Source organism: Crocodylus siamensis, chromosome 15, assembly GCF_052110815.1.
Source record: "Crocodylus siamensis isolate JL-2025a chromosome 15, ASM5211081v1, whole genome shotgun sequence".
Lineage (NCBI taxonomy): Eukaryota > Metazoa > Chordata > Crocodylia > Crocodylidae > Crocodylus > Crocodylus siamensis.
The window spans coordinates 48,362,605-48,375,170 of NC_143409.1; the positions used below are offsets into that span (position 1 = coordinate 48,362,605).

At 49.3% G+C, this 12,566-nt stretch overlaps 1 protein-coding gene across 2 annotated transcripts; it reads left to right on the top strand.

Moving 5' to 3' along the window:
• Positions 1-1,527: 1,527 nt before the first annotated feature.
• LOC149852657 (E3 ubiquitin-protein ligase TRIM39-like) lies at positions 1,528-9,937 on the top strand. Of its 2 annotated transcripts, XM_090028319.1 has the most exons (7): positions 1,528-1,981; positions 2,475-2,570; positions 5,502-5,732; positions 6,364-6,386; positions 7,318-7,433; positions 8,037-8,069; positions 9,004-9,937. In XM_090028319.1, exons 1-7 carry the CDS (start codon positions 1,565-1,567, stop codon positions 9,516-9,518), a joined length of 1,431 nt encoding a protein of 476 aa, XP_089884445.1. In that variant the 5' UTR covers positions 1,528-1,564; the 3' UTR covers positions 9,519-9,937. The 2 variants fall into 2 exon arrangements, with proteins under 2 accessions (XP_089884445.1, XP_089884446.1); XM_090028320.1 differs by lacking the exons at positions 1,528-1,981; positions 2,475-2,570; positions 7,318-7,433 and having other exon boundaries at positions 5,596-5,732.
• Positions 9,938-12,566: the final 2,629 nt, after the last annotated feature.

The window sequence follows — 12,566 nt, forward strand, 5'->3', positions numbered from 1 at the left end:
TGTTCATTTTGCCCACATGCCTTTCTTAGAAACAGGCTTAGGAGTGGCTGGCAGGGGTGCAAAGAGGTCCCACTTGGCTGCTTAGGCATGGGAGCAGCTTCAATGCAAACTTACAAACAGTGGCGATGCATAGGGGTTGGTCCACAGGGGTGCACATGCACCCCCTGAGAGCACTGGTGCACCCCCTGACAGGCTGTGCTCCCCGCTTTGGCAGTGGGGGGGCAGTGGACTCAATGATCTTCTGAGGTCCCTTCCTGCCCTAATGTCTATGCAATTTATGAAATCTGTGAAGGAGTGCCAGTGCAAGCGCCAGCCAGGTAGTGGGAGCACTGGATGATGCACCGTGGCCACTTCCAGGAGCATCACCACCGCTTCCCAGTCGGCAAGATTGGGGGCAGGAGACCCCCCCTCTCCTCCAATCACTGACTGGTTGCTGGGGGGGCATATTCCTCCCCCCCACCCCCCAACTAAGGTGGCACCAGTCGCCCATGCGTACAAAATAGAGGCTTTGGAAGAAAGGAAGCTGGAACAGAACAGCTGGTTGGGCTGGCATTGGCCCAGTCACCACATGGCTGCAGCATCAAATCAGGCAAGGGAACAGCTGGCCAGGATCAGGAAAGGGAGTGGAGGCTGGGTAGGATCTGGCCTGATCTCTGATCACAGGCTGCAGTCACTTCCACATGTCCTTTGGATGAATCACACGTCCCAGAGTGAATGTCTCAAACACACGCTGCCGGGGCTCCTCTGGGAATGGGGTGCAGTAGTTCTGTGCACTAGCCCCTGCTCAGGGGGAGGACTGAGGACACATTCCAGCTTGGGATCACATGATGCTCTGCCCACAGTCCCTGAAAGCTGCAAACTTTCCACGGAGTCCAGGACTCAGGGGCAAAGTTGGTCCCACACTCTCCGGGCTCCTAGTCACCACCTCATCCACTGTCCAGTGGGAGAACAGCCTCCCCAGAGTCTCTCCCTGCAGTTCAGACCCTCCCTGAGCTCAACAGGGTGGGATGAAGAGTTCTCCATTGGACACCTGTGGCCGTTACTTATCAGTCGCCTGCCTGGATCTGCCCCTTGTGTCCACTCTTGTCTAGCTGCCAGCCTCTGCCCGTCCTTGCTCGCACAGCAATGTCATGGCTCCCCGTCCCCTTGCATGGCTATGAAGGCATTGGCACAGAACAGCACCAGCAGGAGGGCAGTGCCCAGCTCTGTGTTAGACCCATGGGTCCCAGTGCTCCTGAATGGAGCTCACACTCAGTTGGAGCTGTGATCCTGCTGTTACTAGTTTACCAGCAAATCCCATTCTTCTCTCCTCTGAGTAACAGATACAGGATTTATCTATTGCTTAGCCCTGTTTCACTGAGCTTTAATTGCATTTATGAGTTTCAGACTTTATGTCACTCCTTCATAGAGAGGGGAGGCGTGCATCTCCCAGGGTTTCAAACTCATGGCTTTGCTTCCTGCCAGAGCAGCTAATCAGGCAGAGCCAGGAAGGGAAACACCCATTTCTGGAATTGACCCGAACAAAGAAAAATAGACTTAGTCAGTACAGCTCCTACCAATAGCCATGGCTGGATGGAGCCCTGTACGGAGTCTCCAAGATGAACTTTCCTGTTCCATCTGTCTGGAGTATTTCAAAGACCCTGTGTCTATACCCTGTGGGCACAATTTCTGCCGAGCCTGCATCAGTCAGTACTGGAAGGAAACCGAGGTAGACTTCTTCTGCCCCCAGTGCAGAGAAGCTGCTCAGCAGAGAAACTTCAGGCCCAACCGGGAGTTGGCAAACATTGTAGAAATAGCTAAACGCCTGAGTTTGCAGACAACAGCAGTAGCAGGATGGGAGAAAGTGACTGAGACACACAGAGAGGAGCCGAAACTCCTCTGTGAGAAGAACCAGGACCCAGTCTGTCCAATCTGCAAGGAACCCCACACCCACCAAGCTTACACTGCGTTATGCAAAGAGGAAGCTGCCAAAAAGTACAAGGTAAGAAACTTCTGTTTAGGATCCTATTTTGTAACTGCTTTGTGTTTTCATGACTATTGTTTTTTATTAGTTTAAAGGACAAAGACCAGGAGGCAGGTTATGTGACAGGAAGTTTGGGGTGGCCCGAGAAGTATTTTGCCCCGTAATCCCATCCTAATCTGATCTTCCTTTAGGGTTCTGTACTGGATGCAGGATATTATTTTACATTTTAATTAATTAGTAAATATGCATAGCTAATGCAGTTACCTTTCTTTAGACGGTGTAATTTATTATTAACAAGCTATTAGTGGCTATAGATTAGCTTTGAAAAAAGGAACCGAGACTAAGTAATAAGGAACCAGGAAGAAGTAACTAAGAATAAGGAACCAACTTCAGCCTGGTGGTTATGTGTGATCCAGGATTTCATAGACAGGACAAACTGTTCACCCTTGCTGAGGGACTTCCTCCAAAAACAGTGCAAGTAAATACTAATCAAAACTGGATCTTTCCTCAGCAATTTATTCAGGCTGAACTCCACACCTTGAAGGAAGAGAGAGAGAAGCTCCTGGGATTTCAAACAACAGGAGAAAGGAAAACCCAGGAATATCTGGTAGGTGTTTTGGGGTTTTTTTGTTATTAGCATTAGAGTAATGGGCTGGGTGTCTCTCTCCCTGAGGCCTTGTTTATCTCAATGTTTCCCAAACCATTGGTCACGACGGAAAAATGGGTCATGAGAATACATGAAAGGGTCACGTACAAACTTTAAAAATGGATTAAAAACCATGGAAAATGGTGGCTTTTCCCTTGCACGCTGTCAGAGTTCCAGTATTCAAGGGGCTTCTTTGGGCAGCCCTGCCCCCCACACCCTCCTCTGCCCCCCACACTGGGCCTGGGGTAGGGGGCAGTGAGTTGGAAGTGAGGGGTGCTGGGTCAGGACTGGCCATTGATGTTTACAAATGGGTTCTGGGACAAAAAAGGTTAAGAACCACTGGTCTATGTGACAGCACTTCTTTCAACAGATAGCAGCCACCAGAGCATGCCCCATACCTTCTGCTCAGCACAGTTCCACCATAGTCGGTGTGCCAGCAGGGTGCTCAGAGCATCCTGGGCTAGGGTCAGGAAGGACCTGAACAGATCATCTAGCCTGACCCCCTGCCACAGGCAGGAATGAATGCTGGGTTCACAAGACCCCAGACAGGTGATCATCCAACCTCCTCCTGAATCTGCCCAAGGTAGGGGTAAGGACAACTTCCCTGGGAAGCTGGTTCCAGATTTTGGCCACCCTAACTGTAAAATATTGCCTTCTGATCTCTAACCTAAACCTGTCTCCATCAACTTATTACCATTGTTCCTTGTCACCCCAGGTGGTGCTGGGGAGAAAAGGGCTCTACCTATTTGCTGTTGATCTCCCCTGATGAATTTGTAGGCAGCCACCAGGTGCCCTCTCAGCCTCCTCTTGCTGAGGCTGAACAGGGTCAGGTCCCTCAGTCTCTCCTTGTAGGGCCTGTCCTGCTGCCCTCTCACCAAGAGGGTGGCCCTCCTCTGAACCCTCTCCAGGCTGGCCGCATCCCTCTTGAAGCGCGGCACCCAGTACTGGATGCAGTACTCCAACTGCGGCCTGACCCAAGCCACATAGAGGGGGAGTATCACTTCTCTGGACCGGCTTCAGATGCACCTTTGGATGCATGACAAGGTATGGCTGGCCTTGCTGGCTATGGTCTGGTATTGGCAGCTCATGTTCACCTTGGAGTCAATAATGTCTCCAAGATCCCTTTCTGCCTCTGTGCTTTCAAGAGGGGAGCTCCCCAGCCTGTATGTATGCTGTGGAGTCCTTCTCCCAAGGTGCAGCACCCTGCATTTGTCTACACTGAACCCCATCCTATTCTCGTCTGCCTACTCTTGTAGTCTGTCTAAATGTATTTGCAGCCCCTCTCTCCCTTCAAGTGTGTCCACCTCACCCCACATTTTAGTGTCATCAGCAAACTTGGACAGCGTGCTTTCCACCCCCCAGCACTAGGTGTTTGAAAGGGACAGGACAGAAGGTAAAAGATGTAAAAGAAGTTCAGACAAGGTACTTTAGGTAAATGTGATATCTTTTATTAGCCCACCTAAATAGCTGGAAAAATTGTTCTTTGTAAGCTTTCAGGCACAAGCACCCCTTCTCCAGGCATAGGGAATATCTGCTGTTATTTTGTGCTGTCCTGGATGGAACAGAAGCCAATATGCAAAATGCAGGTCTGTGAAAATGCAAATGCATGATAGTGAGGATCAGAGGGGATGGGAAACAATAGGTGTGAGACAGGTTGGTGGAGCGGAGGCAAAGAGGGGGGTGGGATGAATGTCGATCTGGTGATAGAATGTAGCTGGGAAAAGGTAGAGAGGTTGTCTGGGGTTATTATGGCAGGTAGGTTATAATATGCCATAAATCCAATGTCTATATTCAGTCCATGATTTTTTGTATCCAGTAGATTTATGAAGTGAAGTTCATAGACTTGTCTATGAAAGGTGTTTTGTAAATTCCCTTTGAAGATTAGACCTGAGAGATTGGAGAGAGAGTGGTTGTCTTGTGGGAAGTGTGCACACATTTTTTGCTGGTTGTCAAGAGAAGCTATCTGTCTCTCACAGAGCTCAGGTTGTTCTGCTGACAGAAAGAAGGGCTTTTGCTGGCACAGGGGAACCATAGATACCTTCATAGTCATGTCCGCAGAGAGCACTGAAGGAGGTAGGGGGAAGTAGTTGTCCCTCCCTGTCTTTGTGGTGGTATTGTGTGCTATTAATGCTCAGTTAAGCTACCTTCTACATATGGGTTTAGATTTAGTTCACCTTTGCCTTTCCTTGATTTTGGAGATGTAAGTTAGAGCCTCAAGAGCCTCAAGAATTGGTCTCCCTGACTTCCCAGAGTTCCCTAGGGCAGTATTTCTCAACCCTTGGGTCACGACCCAAAAGTGGGTCACGAGCATAAAAGACAGGGTTGTGAACAAACTTTAAAAACAGATTCTTCTTTAAAGGAGAAAAATGTGGGAAACCATGGGTTTCCCCTTGCAGGCTGGGAGAGTTTCAGTCAAATCCCAGTTCAATGGTTCTCAACCCTTTTAAACCCAAGGCACCCCTTGTTAGACTCAAGACCCTTCTCAGAAAATGCCAGCTCTTTGTTTTCACTCATGTTTTGGCCACAGAAAAACAATAGAGCAATTTTTCTGTTGCAAAGAACTCAAAGTTACAAGGTTTTTAATTGTATGGATTCCTATGTGAAAGCGCTGGGTTTATCTTGTGAATCATGTTTGTACACCTAACAATGCTAACATTGCCTGGCAATTCCCTTAACAAGATCTCAAGACATGCCATGGGGCTGTGGCACCTCGGTTGAGAATCACTCTCCTAATGGAAGGGGCCAGGAAAATCTCTTCTGTTGCCAACAAGAGAGAGTTTTTCTCCGAATGTCAAGTGCTCTGAGGAAATTCTCCCTGCCACCACCCAGCCTGCTCTGAAATGCCCCTTATCTTGGCCTTTGTCCTGTTTACATCGCACGCATCCATTGCAGGAGAAAATAAAGGTTGAGAGGCAGAAGACTGTGTCCGAATTTCACCAACTGCACCAGTTTCTGGAGAAACAAGAACAACACCTGCTGGCCTGCCTAGAGGAAGTGGAGAGAGCCATTGCAGAAAGAGAGAAGAAAAATAACACCAGACTCTCTGAGGAGATTTCCCTTCTCAGTGATCTGATCAGGGAGACGGAGGAGAAGTGCCAGCAGCCAGCCAGTGACCTCCTGCAGGTGAGAACTCAGGGCCTCTCATAGAGTTTGAGGAAAAGGGGAGAGGGTGAAGCCTGCAAGGTGAGGAGTCCAGGATCTCAGCCATGTACTAGGACCCACTTTGCACGTTACTTTAATAAAAACAGGCTGCCAGTCACTTCCTTTGGCTCTTTATGTTATTGTTCTGAACATTATAACACTCTGTTTGCCAGGACACCAGGAGGGGGGCTGCTTAGTGTACATGAGATTTTCAATTATTCCAGTATCTGGTTTCTAGACTGGTTTTTCAGCTTTCATAACTACATCGTCTGGGCATTCCAATAATATGAATGTATCCATTCCTCTGAGAGGAAGGGAAATGTTATTCTTGAAATAGCATCACCCGCATTTTAAAGATGGATGAACTGAAACATAAAGAGAGGTTGTGACTTGCCTAAGGCTTCAAGGAGGGGTCTGTGGCTGAACCAGACATGGAACCCAGATCTCTTGAGCCCCAGGTTTGCGCTAAGTGGGTCTAACTATGCACCAACAACCAACGTGCACTAAGAATATGGCCTACGCCTCCCCATAAAACCTGTTTGAAAGGCAAACAAGTACAGGCTCATTATTATGTGTGCAGGATTGAACTTTCTTTTTCTTCTTTCCCATCTAGGATGCCAAAAGCTCCATGTACAGGTACGTGGCTCCTCCTCACTCACACTCACGCTGATGGGAAGGGACTTGGGATAAGGATGTCACTTTGTCTCTTTGAAGAATAAGAGCAGAGTGCAAGGATCAGGACTGCTATGCACATAGTGCTCTGCCTCTTTGGCAGTGAACCTTGTGTTTAGGGACTGAGGCAGTTATCTAGCAGGTGGCTGATGAGGGTGGACATTGTCAAACTTAGGCTAGCCAGGGAGAGCAGCTTGAGACCAGCCAGCAGGGGAGAAACATCTCCATGCTGAGCTCCAGCTGAAGGAACATCACAGAGGAAAGGGTGAGGCTATGGGGATGGAGGAGGCCTCGTTTGTCCCAGGTAAGACATGAAACTGCACCCTACAGTGGCCTGGTGGGGCTCCTAGTGTCATGGGAGCCCCCAGGAAATGTGAAGCCAATCACCTCCCCAGTGAAAGGCAAGGAGGTGAACCTCATAACCCCAGCCTCACATCCCTGGTGGGTTTGATCAACACAGGGGAAGCCCAGGCTCATAGGAGTCCTGAGGCAGGACCCAGGTCAGGGGAGGGACCTGGAACAGCACCCAGCAGCCTTACCTTGGGACCTGGGGGCCCCCAGGGCTCCAGTGGCAGCAATCCAGCAGCAGGGAGCCCAGCCAGGCTCCAGTTTTGGCTAGTGCATGCTGCCGCCATGTGCACAACTGCACTTTTTTTCCACTGAAGGTTTTTTTGACCCTGGGATCTCCTGGTGTCAAGCCGTCCCTCCCGCCAGTGCTGCAAATTAGCAGTGGGAGGAATGCCTACATGTGTGGCATGTGTAGTCTGCGGCACTGCAAACAGGTCTGCACAGTGCCACACACCACACATGCATGCTTGTCTGGACCTGCCCATGGAGTTCAAATTATGAACACAGAAGCAAAGACCATGATTAATTAGAAATGTTTGTCTTCTAGATGGGAAAAAGGGACATTTCACAAGCTGGTGGGGGTTTCCCCTGAGGCAAAAAAGCAATTTGGAGACCTGTGCCAGAAAAACGTTGTTCTGAAGAACACTCTGAAGGCTTTCAAAGGTAGGGAGATCTGCCTCTGAGAATGTAGGAAGAGATGAACACTGGCCAATTAGTTACTAATGGAAAATTCAGTGAAACAATGACCCAGAAGTAGATTAAAAGTCTTGCACACAGCAAAAAGGCTCTCATGTTTCCCTAGGAAAAATTAAGTGTGTATCAGAAACAAAATTGTTATTGCGAGTCTCAGTCCTTTAACCTGCCCTCTCCAGATGTGCAGTTTATGACTTCTGTTTCTTTCTCAGTTATGGCATCTTTGTTTCTTTCCCTGTCATGTCCCACACTTGAAGCCATTTATTTTGACTAATGAAATGCACAATTTTTCAAGTATTTTTGAAAAATTAATTTTGCCAAAATCATCTCCATTCTTCTTTTTTGCTTTTAATTGACCTACATTTTGATTTTCTTTCTGCTTTCTACCATTCCCCTTGCCATTTTTACCTTTTTGGTGCAGACTGCCAAGAATGCTTTCTTATTGTTTTTTCTTTTTCCTTTCCTTCCTTGTAACATTTGTGCCATCGCATTCACTACTGTAATCACTAACAACAGCAATCTTGTCATACCACGGCAACATGACATATCGTTTCCCTCCTCTCATCTCTCTAGAGTCTCTGTTACTGGAGCTGGAGAAAGAATGGGGTAAGTGTCTGGGACTGGCTGAGGAGGAAGAGGGAGAGTTGGGCATGGTGAGCTTTCTCAGGGCTATTTTGCTAGCAAGAAGAACACAAGATGCAGTGGTTGTGACTGGATCCATTTGTCAAATTCGGAGCTCCAATGAGTCAGAGGCTGCTATGTACTGAGACGGAGCAGGACAGAAAGAAAAAGGGTCTTCAACATCCTGGTCTGTTAAAACCTTTTCTAGTGGTAAGGGCTCTCCTGAGCCATACGCAGACTGAGTAGATGACTCTTCAGGACTGACCACTCTTCCATCCGTCTGAGTTGGGGGACTCTCCATGAAGCTCTTTCCTTCACACTATTCTTGAGGTTTCTCTCCATTTACTGCCTCCTTTCTCCCCCTTTCAAACTGGGTTGGGAGGAGACTGTCCATCTGGTACTGCCTTGTACCCATCACATATGGGCTGGGTGCCTCTGTTCACCATTTCTGCAACACCCAATTTCTGCCTGTTTCTGCCTCAGTTTCCTTGCAACACTGCCGACTCCCCCCCATGCTTGTGGCCACTGCCCGTGCCCTTCCACCAGGACTAGAGTTTGTATGCACACTCTTATGTGCCACCTCCTGTATAGAGGCACACGAGAACGTCTCTAACGTGCAATGCAGCCCGGTGGCTCTTCCCTGTCCCCCACTCCCAGACCCTGATGCTTTTCCCCTTCCCCACTTCCTCCCTGGTACCTCTGCAGCCCCAGCAGCAACAGGAACAGCATCTCTAATACCTGGCTCCTGCAGTACCTGGGAGCTGCAGTGACATCCTTGGTCAGGTAGCTCCCTGGGACCTAAGTCCAAGAGACAGAAGATCAGGGGGTGTCCCAGGCAATGCAGAACGTCTAGGAAATGCAAGGAATGGTCCCATCCTACCCCAAGGCTGAGATCTGACTCTTTTCTCTTTCCTGACAGTGAATGTGACTCTGGACCGAGACACAGTTCATCCCTGCCTAGTCCTGTCTGAAAACCGAAAACATGTGAAATGGGGAGAAAAATATCATCAGCTGCCCAACAACTCCAAAAGATTTGACACAGAGCTCTGTGTGCTGGGTTGTGAAGGGTTCACCTCGGGCAGACACTGCTGGGAGGTGGAGGTTGGGGACGGAACAGGCTGGGGTGTGGGAGTCGCCAGAGAGTCTGTGAGAAGGAAGGGAAAGTATTTCTTCAGCCCTCAGGAAGGGATCTGGGCTGTGGGACTATGGAAACAGCAGTACTTGGTTATTACATCCCCTTCAACCCAGCTGTCCCTGAGCCAGGTCCCCAGGCGGATTCAGATCTCTCTCTACTATGAAAGGGATCAGGTGGCATTTTTTGATGCCGAGACAAAGGCCCAAATCTTCACTTTCTCTCCAACCTATTTTAAAGGGGAGAAAATCTACCCTTGGCTCTGGGTGGAGAAGGGATCCCAGCTCCGTCTGTGCCCTTGATCCACAAGGTAAAATTCTTCCTTGATACCTGTCCTTGCTGAATGAAGAAGCTCCCAACAGCACCTGGTATCAGCCTCCAGGGTCACAAGGAGTAGAAACCACGATAACCTCAGAGAGCTGGGTATGATACTAGAGAAGCTAATTGTGCTGTCCAGGCAGTTTGTTACTCCTTTATGGAGCACCCTAGCAATTTGCAGGGTCTGTAGGTGTGGACTGGAGAGCAATTGCACTTTAGCTACTTTGCACCAATATGACCGTGGGGGGTCATTCCCTTTGATCTCACTACAGTTATTTCTGATGTACAATAGGATGAGCAAAATGGAAACTAGCCTTTGATATTTTGTTCCAAGTTCCCCGAGTTCATTCACTTAGCATCATGTCATGCTACAAACCCAGATAAATAAATGTTAATACCTTCCGACTGAGAGCAAGTTCCATCTGTGTCTATACTAGGCCTGCATGCAACCCAGTGCCTACAAACTATGAAACTAATTATAAGCTTTGACGCAGAAGTGGCTGCAGAAGCGGGGGGTGTGATGTGCCCTCTTCCTTCTCTGCTGATCGTGATGTGAGTGAAGGGAATGGAAAAGGACTGCCTTTCTCATACTTGCAGCTGGGAGAAAGCAAATCCACTCTCTCTAAACCCACGGACCTTTGTGCTGTGGGGTCCTGTGGGAGCAGGGACTGTCCCTAGCCCTAATTCTTTTTATTTATGCACAGTTGCTTCAGAGCTGAGGCTGTTGCTTGGCTCCAGGCATGTCTTGCTTTAAGCCAGTATCAATGGAGACACCAATGTGTGAGAAGGACTTAGTGAATGAATAATTGAATAGTGGCTCAGAGCAGCACCAGCTAAGTCCCACAGGAGGTAGCTGAAATCCTGAATGAGGTCAGCATCAGTCAGCAGGCTCAGTCCAAGGGCGATTTTTTTTTTATTTAATTTTCTTCTGTGTTTCAAGCCAAATCAATTTCAAATCTGTGAGTCAGTCCCTACTGCCAGGTTTCTGGACCTGTGGGGAGTCCCCCAGGCCAGATAACACATTAGATCAGTGCACAGAGTGGCCCAGAGCCTGATCTAGGTACATAAGGGCCCAGCTGGTGGCATTGTGGCCCTCAACATGCAGCTTGGGGCCTCAGGAGAAAGCACAGGGCTAAGGGAGGCAGCCCTAGAAGTCTCTTCCACATAGTCTTATTAACTCACACCCTCTCCCTGGTCCCATCGAGTCACGGTAACTTTTGGAGGTGGCGATCTGCCAGTCTAAGGAAAATCTCAACATAGAGTTTCTCTGTGTTTCTCTAAGGAAGAATTTCTTTACTGTCCAAGCCCCCAAGGTCTGGAACAGTCTGCCAGCGGAGGTGGTTCAAGCACCTACACTGAACACCTTCAAGAGTAAATTGGATGCTTATCTTGCTGGGATCCTATGACCCCAGCTGACTTCCTGCCCTTTGGGCAGGGGGCTGGACTCGATGATCTCCCGAGGTCCCTTCCAGCCCTAATGTCTATGAAATCTATGAAATATGTGAAGTTTTCATCATAACTTTCCTCCTGTATCTAGGCAGAGCCCCTCTGGGTGGTCTCTATAAACTCAGTTTCCTTTACAGAGCACTGGAGACTGCCCACCCCTGACCCAAGGGCTTGGCCTTTAGGTCTGGTTGGCTACAGTCATCACCCAAGGACGGCATAGGCCCAAGCTAGCAGAATCCATCCAGGAACAACTGTGGCAGGCCGAGGGTCACTCGCACGGTTGGGGGCAGCAGGCCAGGCCCTATGAGGATAGACTAAAGGGCCTGAACCTATTCAGCCTCCACAGGAGAAGACTGAGAGGGGATCTGGTGAACCAGCGGAAAATAGGTGAGGCTCTGTTACCCTGGGCACCACCTGGGATAACAAGGAATAACGGCCACAAACTGACTGAGAGCAGGTTCAGGCTAGATATCAGGAGGCATTACTTCACGGTTAGGGCTGCCAGGCTCTGGAATGAGCTCCCAAGACAGGTGGTGCTCTCCCCTACCTTGGGGGTCTTTAAGAGGAGACTGGATACATTTCTGGCTGGGGTATTATAATCCCAGCACTGGTTCCTGCCTGTGGCAGGGGGTCAGACTTGATGATCTATTCAGGTCCCTTCTGACCCTAGAAACTATGAAACTGTAAGTACTTTGTGCAGGTGCTTGGGTATATATGGTGCAAGGAATACAGTAACAGAAATGGAAGTGTAGCAAAAATATAAAAGGACAGCGCAAGGGAAGTCTGTTCTCTGAGCTCTCACTTGATATGCAGTCCATGTGATGCAAGAGAAGGCACTGAACACACACGCACCTGACTAACTGTGGAATAAGCAGTGCTTCTGGCTTGCCTTCCCCCTCCAAAGGAAGTCGACTTCATGAGCTCAGTCTACACCAGTGGTGCTCAACCTTTTGCTGGCTCAGGCCAGATGAGTAATTTGGGGCCAGTCCATGGGCTGGACCAGACCCCATGAGCCAGGATAAGGTACCATGCCACTTCCCTCAGCCCTATACTGCTTCCCAGAGCCCTGGACTGATTCACTCAGCCCCGTGCTGCCTCCTGAGGCCCCAAGCTGTATGATGAGGGCCACACTGCCACCAGCTGGGCCCCTGTGTGCCTAGATCAGGCCCTGGGCCACTCTGTGCACTGATCTAATGTGCTATCTGGCCTGGGGGACTCCCCACAGATCCAGAAATTTGGCAGCAGGGAAGCAGCAATTGCTGCCTCCACTCCCCTGCCACTGCATTTTAGATCCCTGGGGCCCCCTTTGGGCTCTGTCGGCCAGATCTGGGCCATGGGCCAGGGGTTGAGCACCCCTCTTCTCCACTCTTCCTGTAGCTGCCAGGGGAAGGACACATCAAACTGCTGCTCTCCTCAGCTAGTTTGTAGACCCCTTTCTACCATGGCAACCCCCCATACAGCACAGAGCTGGTCATGGTTCTCAGGCTCTTGAAATGTCAATCACAAGGAATGCTCCCTTTGCCTGAAGAAGGGTGTTTTGTATCCAGAAGCTTGCAAAGAAGAATTGTTTCGACTATTTTAATTGG